Source organism: Sinocyclocheilus anshuiensis, unplaced genomic scaffold (assembly GCF_001515605.1).
Source record: "Sinocyclocheilus anshuiensis isolate Anshui unplaced genomic scaffold, SAMN03320099.WGS_v1.1 scaffold9, whole genome shotgun sequence".
NCBI classification, from domain to species: Eukaryota; Metazoa; Chordata; class Actinopteri; order Cypriniformes; family Cyprinidae; genus Sinocyclocheilus; species Sinocyclocheilus anshuiensis.
This window is the reverse complement of record NW_015540887.1, coordinates 104,565-113,302: the sequence shown is the minus strand read 5'-3', so window position 1 is coordinate 113,302 and position 8,738 is coordinate 104,565. Positions and strand designations below refer to the sequence as shown.

The window sequence follows — 8,738 nt, the reverse complement described above, 5'->3', positions numbered from 1 at the left end:
GTTCCCCTCAGACATACATTCATATAAACTCCTACCCCTAATTGAATCGCGATTTGTTTAGCATCTCAACCGATTTGAATCGTCACATATTTAAATTGATTTTCAACCGGATCGCGGTTAATCGTTACATCCCTACTCTATATTTTCAATACTTTTTTTGTAAAGTAATAGAAATGCTATGGTATATATTGCTATATATATATATACAGTATATATTTATGTTGTAGTTTCTGTTCACCACTATTGAAGTTTATCCAACGATTATTACTTCTGCTACTGAGAACCACAGAAATGTATTGGTCCAATCCATGTTTACTTTTAAATATATATAAAAAAAGAAAGAAAACAGAAATGGTTTTGTTTCAGTAATTTGTCTACATCTCATTTGCTATAATTAAATTGTATTCTAAATAAGCATTTATGTGTTGTACTTTATATATCGGAATTAGGCCTGCAATCCTACTCTGTATATCAATATTGGCATCAGCCATTGAAAAGCCCCTATCAGTTGAGCTCGTATTAAAGGCACTTTTCCCTGTGTCCTCTCCTGTCTCACAGCTGGAGTGTGTAATGCGTCTGGTGCAGGTGGGATGTGGTGTGAACTCTGTGACCTCTCGGTTTGCCCAGACACCTGCTCATATTGCTGCCTTCGGGGGTCATCCTCAGTGCTTGCTCTGGCTGCTGCAGGCAGGAGCTGATATAAACAGACAGGTAAGACATCACTGCGTTATGAGATTGTGTATGAGACACCTTTTTGAAGGTGAGCATGCGGAACTTCTTTATTTACATGTAAAAGTGAACAAACATGAAGTTATGTGAGAAAACAGAGCAAGAAGTGTTCCAAACAAGTGAAGATGAGGAAGAACTTGAAATAACACAAAGCATTGATTAGCAATGTCACAGCTGGCCACATGACTGTTTTATAGCAGCTTTAAATGTGATTCTTCTGATCAGAAATTTGACTTTGTACTATCCATTTCATATAAGTTATACTGTTGTTGTTTTTTTCCCTCGAGTGTTACATAACATTAAGCTGTTAAGATTTTTTTGCACTGAGTAATCAATAATAATAAATTTAATGTAAAATATTTAATGTAAAATTACATTTATTTTTTACAGAAAACAACCTGATTAAGTTACCATGCCGTATACAGTTAAAAACTTTAAATAGTCTAACATTGCTTTATATGTAATTTTATTGTAAAATTATTTTTATTGTAAAAATAATATTATTAAATAATTTTATTGTAAAATATCAAATATTTAACGTACAAATAAATATAATTTTTTTTACAAAAAAGTAAATAAATAAACAAAAATGCTGCAGTAAGAGCCTGATTAACATTAACTGCTTTTCCACCGAAATTACCTTGAACAATTTGTCCCAGGAACTTTTTTTCCCCCAGACCCATTGCTGTCTGCGTTTCCATCGCGGTCTAAAGTACCGAGAAGATTAGGCAAATAGTCTGGTGACATAGGTTTGCGCGCATTTCTCAATACCAAGTATGCAAATTTCGGACTTGCGTCCCGCGGACGGGATGACGCAAGTCCGGTAATTCTGCAAACAGCAGCGTACTTCATAACATCAGTCAGCTCACCTCGGCTACTGCAATTTTCCTCACTGTATTTAGACGAAATATCAAACATCACTGCCACTTTTCGTTTTCATTTAAACATATTAATAGCCGCAGAAATTAGTTCAGGGAACGTACATAGCTACATTACAATGAAACGAAATATTATATCAAACAGTATTACCTCTTTTCATTTTCATTTTAACATATTAATAGATTAATAGAATAAAGACCAAAGATTACCTATTAGATTTATGTTGACGCTGACAGCGGCAAATGTCAGAAGGACTAGCCAAGTTGAGGCTGCTCTCGTCGGGAAACATGAGCACTGAGTGCCCGCTGATCGCCTGGAGCTCTGAAATCGCTGAAGCACATTTTCAAATAGGCGCTGTCTTTATAATTAAACCACAGATTTGAGTTTTAAACAACTACATTCTCGCCTGAAATACTACATTTCATGACACAATAACAGTAATATTAAAAAAAATAAAATAGAATAAATGGTGGTTGAAATACAATGCTGCATTAACTCAACGAATCACCATGTTCAGCACCCAAGTCCCGCCCCCGAAAGTTCCGGACCTTTGGAAAAAGTTTTTTTCTCTCTCTTATTCCATGGATTTTACTCCTTTCCCTCCACATTTAAAAAAAATAAAACATTTATTTTGCATTTCAACAACATCTTAATAGAACAAAATAGGCTAACTTAAACTGAACTGTAAGTCCCCACAGACTGAGACATTAATTTTATTCATACTATAACAGAGAAACAAACCGCCATACAAGACATTAATCCAAATAACATAAAATAAAATACATTCATGCAACCATAAACAATGTAGGGGATTAAACAAAATCACACTTATTAAACAAATCAAATAATTTCTTGGCCTTATCACTTCTCATAATTTTTAGGACCTCTGTATACATGGCAAGCTCCTTTTTAAAGACATTAAACTGGGGTGCAGTTTTCAGAATTTTACATTTGTGAATAAAGTATTTTAATATGAGAAGTAAACAATTTACAACAAAGTCTACACTTTTGCCCTCCAAATGTTCTCCAAATTTCACCATGTCCCAAGTAATAGATGGAAAAATACATATTCTTTGTTTAATCCAATTACATACTTCAGTCCAAAATGAATTAACCAAATTACAATGAAGAAATAAGTTCTGATAAATGTAGTTTCTACATCATTATTACAGAATTGACAAATATTACAATCCACATTAAATCTTAATCTCAGAAATTCCTTCGCAGGATAAATATCGTACAAAATTTTTAAATGCACTTCTTTATATTTTGATGGAAGAGGAAATAGCAAATACTTGCATCTAAATTCATTAACTGATTTCCTATTTTTTTATTTTTTATAATTGAAAGAAGAAACCAATCCGATGTATAGTTGACATTCGAGGCTTAATACTAGAAAAGCACAAAGTTTTTCAGTTAAAGTGTTTTCAGCTTATTTTCATTTAAAAATACAGCATGCAGTTGCATTAAACTATAGTATAAACATCATTCAATGTAAATTGTGATAATCGTTATTAATAATCGCAATTACAATTTCAAGGGAATAATCGACAATTATGATTTTTGTCATAATCATGCAGCCCTAGTGTCCATTGAGTAGCAATGTTCCTCCATCTTCAAATTAGAAGCGATTGTAAACGGAAAAACGTATAGCAAACTTGAAAATAACAATGTCTGGTATAATGGACTAACTAAGTGGAGTATAAACTCATCACTTTTAAGTAAACACGGGACTCATTTATGGCACAGATAAAAGGTCAGCTACTCAGTCCGCCATCTTGCTAAGGTGAATTACACCTTAAACAATACTACAATTTCCATTTTTGGTAAAAATTTAATAGGATATTTGAGCGTGCATTAGGTTCTTTAGTCAAGATTATGGTCATGCCAACCCCCACAGTTTTCACATATAAAAATATTTATGAAATTTAGCTTAAACATTTGCTCATTTTTGATAAGCCATACTCAGTCAGCCTTGGTTTACTGAGGCCCTGGGCCCTTCATGACTAGCTGTTTCACTGTGTTCATGTACTGTATCACTGTGCTTTCATGTGTGCAGAATATAGAAATCCCCATCATCAGCGTGTGAGCATATTTCTGATTATTCATGTATTCTCCGCCTCCACCATTCACTGGTGTGTTACAGCAGAGAAATTAGATTACTAGGCCATTGCTACATAACCAGTGGTGTGTTCTCTAAATATAGACTAGTTTCTCATCCCCGCTGGCTCAGGCAGATCATTAATGATTTAAGGGCATCGCCCGTCCCATCGACTGATCTCTTACCCAGTCTTGTCTTGTACTGCTCGGAGGAATGTAGCTGCCCGGCGTCAGTCTGACCCACATTCTTCTCCCATGAATCAGTGATTCTGCTGAAAGGGCTGGCTGATGCTCAGCGGCTCCTTTAAGAGTTTACTGTAGCTTTCTGTCAGGGTGAAAGGTTCAGCCGGCTGCTCCACCAGCTCCTAAATAAATGATGATGCTGGGTTGTGACGGAGAGATTGCACTTTCACTTCCAGCAATATGGTGATTGCTGCCATATTCATCAGTCTGCAGACACAGTGTTGTTATTGTTAACTAAAACTGTTAGAAATAATTGTTGGTAATTGACAAAGTTGAAATAAAATAAAATATTAGATGGAAAACTTATATTTGAAGAACTTAATCTTGGTAAACCAAATGATAAATGTTGCCCTGGCAATTGACTAAGATGAAGACTGTTTAAATAAGTTGTAGAGAAGTTCTAAGGGTGCTTTTACACTTGGTTCGCTTGCCTGGTCCGAACCCGAGTTCGATTGGACTGCGTTCATATTATTTTATTTGGGTCCGAACCGCGGTCTGTTTGCGTCATCAAGCCAGCAGCTGTTTACCCCGTTGCTTAGTAACGACGGCGCAGGAGAAGGCGGCAAATGCATAACATTGCTCTCTGCACTTTTATATATTTACGTTTTTTAACCATTCGTTTTGTTTACAAAGCTTCGATACGCCTTACGAATGTACTGCAAATGCTCTAAAGAATGCTGAAGGCTAACAGAAATTAGATATACAGCTATCTGTTTGCAGCGTGTCAGTCACGCTTGTCAGGAAAGTGAGTGAAATCCCCCCACAAACACACATCTTTATCAAATAATACGTCATTAATAGCGGTTCACTTCCGCGATTTGGTACGATTGCGTTCACATCAGCAGCGAACCGTACCGGAGTTCACATGAACCGTACCCCAGACCACCCTTTTTAAGCGAACTCGGGTACGGTTCGCGGGTGCGCACCCGAGTTCGGAAGACAGCATTCACATCATCCAAACGAACCGAACTCTGACATCAATCGAACCCGGGTGCGCACCAAAAGTGCTAGTGTGAAAGCACCCTAAAATTACTAAAACTGAAATAAATTAAAGCTAAATAGAAAAATGTCACAATCATGACAGGCCTGTAGCACGAAGCGAGATGAACAAACTCAAGAGTTGCAGAGTAAGTTTTGAGTTGACAAAACCCGATAGCCAACCTGGTTTAGATCAGGTTCACCGGGCTCACAAAGCTCGATATAAACGTTCTCTGTCAACTCAGAGTTAACCAGAGTTTGTGATTAACTCTGTAGCGCATGCACCTGAAAGTGTGACACGTGCAGCAAACAGCCAATCACACGAAACGTGGAGATGATCACCAAAGCGTCAGTTACATTCACTTCCCGCGAGAGTCAGCGCAATTAACTTTTCTGCTGAAGATTAAGAGATGCCGTTATTAAAAATGTAATATGTAAATGTACATTTTACTGCATTTACAAGGCAGGAATAAGCACTTACACTGCAGCAAAAGTTTGGCAGCAGAAAGAAAATATATGACTATGCAAAGGAATCAATTGAATTTAATTATTTATATATAGTTTCACAAAGAGCTCAAAAGGAAAACGCTTGAGTTTAAAGTCATTTTAAAAGTTGGATATATTAAAGCTTTATCTGTCTGTCTGTCTGTCTGTCTGTCTATATATATTATTTAAATTCATTTAAATACGAAGCTTAAAATTAATTGCAACTTCATATAATAATAATAATAATAATAATATGAATATATTATATGAATTATAAACAATTACATTTAATATAATATAAATATAATAAATAAGTAGCTGCAAAAGTCGGGCAATTTTGTCTCTAAAATTCTTTGACTGTAAACTGCTTTAATTTTGGAGTGAGAGATACGGGGGAGTGGCTTCATTGCGTCAGATATATGTCCCTTTGCTCACAGCTGATTGGTCCAGTTTGGGTTTGCGATCTCTAACACAGATTCCCAGAATAAAACCTGCTCCAGAGCATGGTAGCCGTGTTGCGTAAGTTACCATGGTGACGAAACCTGCTCAACACCAACCCATCTTCTTGAGCCCGAAAACTCAGAGTTTGATCAAACTAAACGTAAACTTACCTGGGTAAAAACTGAAACTGGCTTCGTGCTACAGGCCACTGCTCCCAGCTGGTGCTTTACATTCTCTGTCTGTTTTGTAGGACTATGTTGGAGAAACCCCCCTCCACAAAGCGGCCCGTGCTGGCAGCATCGACTGCATTAACACGCTCCTGGTCCAGGGAGCCAAGGCAGAGTAAGTCTTCTCAAACTGCTGCTCTCTCTAACTGTATCTCTCTCTTCCCTTGCATCAACCCCACTGGTGCTTCATTTAAGAAGGGCTCCATCAAAACCGAAACATTGATTCTCTTGATTATAAGGCTTTTATTTCATTTCTTCCACTGCAAGATAATATGGTCAACAAAAGACACTAGTGAATTATAGTGAGACCGTTTTGAACCGTCTGAAATTTGCCTGCCCTCCTCTATAAAAACAAATGAACCCTATTGTCCTGAGTGGTAGAAATCTGACTTGTTTTCAATCTCACATTTTTACTTGATTTTAAAACCTGCATGCATGAGTTACAAATAAAAGAATATCAATTATAATGTTTATTTTCTAATTTTAATGTTTGTTTTTAACTGATCAATTAAAAACGAGTTTGTGATTTATGTAGGAATATTTTGAGGATAAAACATTTTAATAGAATGCCCATTTTTAGATGACATTTTTATTCAGAAAATATATTAATGGACATTTTAAAAAAAGGTTTCTCCTGAAATAATTGTAGAATTTTTATCATAGTAATTTGAAAGGCTCTATATTGCTTTTATTGTTGTTATTGTTATTATTGTTAGTTTATATGATCTATTTTTTGAATGTTGACTTTAGACAATTTTTAAAGTTATTGTAAACATTATATTGAAAGGATATTGATTGAATTGATTGAGTAATGCAGTTTAATTGTTTTTGCCATGAATATAGCCATTGCTGCATTAATGAATTAAAGATTTAAGCCATGAAACAATTCTGCTACAATTTGTACCTACAGACAAATGTTGAATAAATTGATGTTTAAGTACAAAAAGTTGTACACTTCTGGATCAAAATAGGCATGTTGTTATTATATTGCTATTACTGCAAGTTCCCTTATAATGTTTTTAAATGAAGATTATTATTTTTTTTATTAATTTTTAATTTACGTAAATTGGTTCATCCTGACAGGGTAACAAAATATTATAAACATTAATGAATTATGTATCATGAACTAACAATGAACAGCATTTTTGCAGCAATTATTAATTTTAATTATTAAGTTAATGTTCATAATTATGTTATTGTTCAATGTTAATTTGTTTGTTGATAGTACATTTTGAATAATTATACAGTTTGAGTAAATATTTTGGTATATGTAAACTTGAACATTAACCAAAATTTATTACGGAGTGTCTATTTACACTAACTCCGCCCACCAATGTGTGATTGGGTTAGTCAACACTAGAAAAGACGATTGTGAAACATCAGTTACAGTGGCGTAGATGGTAAAGCGCGGGCTTTTTACGCGATCGACCCGAGTTCGCATCTGCCTTTTGCTGAACTTTTTTTCCCTCCCTTTTCAAATCTTTCAAATCACATCAGAAAGGCATTTATTTTCAATCAAAATTAAGGAAATAATAAAAAATTGGAAAAGAATTTATCGGGTAGGTGTAGGGAGGGATTTATTGTCCCAGTAATGTGGCATCCATTTAATAATTTGAATTAAAATGATAATTTACACTCAATACATTATTATTGCTTACTGTTTTATAATGTACTACAATACTGTAAATAGCATATATCGCTATTTACACTTAGCGCAAATAGCTGCTGCCAATTAATAAATGCTGTTCTTGTATTGTTCATTGTTAGATCATGATAACTAATTGAACCCTAGATTCAATGTGGAACTTGTGTTCTTTTTGTCATCCAAGTTAAAAATGTGATTTTGAAAAGTGACCTAATACACTCAATCCATTTTGAAATGTATTTTGATGGAGCTCTTCTGAAATCTGTGACCAGATTTGGTCTTACTGGCTTAATTTTGCCTAAATGTGAAATGTATTCTGAATTCAGTAATTTGATAATCTCTATCATGTCTTCTATAATCCCCTGTGAAGTGCGGAGGTAATATCCTTTTTGTTCCCTTCACTTTTTGATTTTAAATGTGTTGCCTTTTCAAGGTTGCGAGCTGTTGCACATTTCCTCATAGCTCAAAAGCAAACAACAACTAATGCTATTTTAAATTGTCCTTGGTTGCTAAGGTTTTTTTCCTTGTTGGGAGATAAGATGAAATGAAGTGTGAGAGACCCCATGGTATTCTGGGGGAAATTGAGCTCCATTCAAAATGTCTCTGCAGTGTCATTTTATGGCTAGTAATAACATTTTTCTAAAATTCTAAAGCTTGTATTCTAGCAAAACATTATCTGAAGTTGAACAAAAAATAATGCAAGAACACACACAAACAGCTCTATTTGATTTTTAAATTTAGCAAATAGAAAAACTAGGCATGTAGTAGCCACGTAGTGTTCATCAAATGCTGGGGTGTCCAGTCCTGCTCCTAAAGGGCCACTTTCCAGCAGAGTTTAATTTATGCCTGCCAGAACACACCTTTTTGGTAATCTTAAAAACCTTGAGCTGCTTCATTTGTGTTTGATTAGGTTTGGAGCTAAACTTTGTAAAAAACTGGCCCTTAAAGGGATAGTACACCTTCATTTGCTGGTCCCCACTGACTACCGGGGGGGGGGGGGCAGACATAGT

The 8,738-nt window shown here is 35.2% G+C and overlaps 1 protein-coding gene across 2 annotated transcripts in view; it reads left to right on the top strand.

Moving 5' to 3' along the window:
* Positions 1 to 8,738, top strand: part of LOC107688712 (ankyrin repeat domain-containing protein 10-like) — a 28,814-nt gene that overhangs the window by 5,700 nt on the left and 14,376 nt on the right. For both annotated transcript variants that reach the window (XM_016486446.1, XM_016486445.1), the window contains exons 2-3: positions 559 to 711; positions 6,107 to 6,198. In XM_016486446.1, the coding sequence (XP_016341932.1) occupies positions 559 to 711; positions 6,107 to 6,198 (245 nt within the window). The remainder of the gene's footprint in view (positions 1 to 558; positions 712 to 6,106; positions 6,199 to 8,738) is intronic.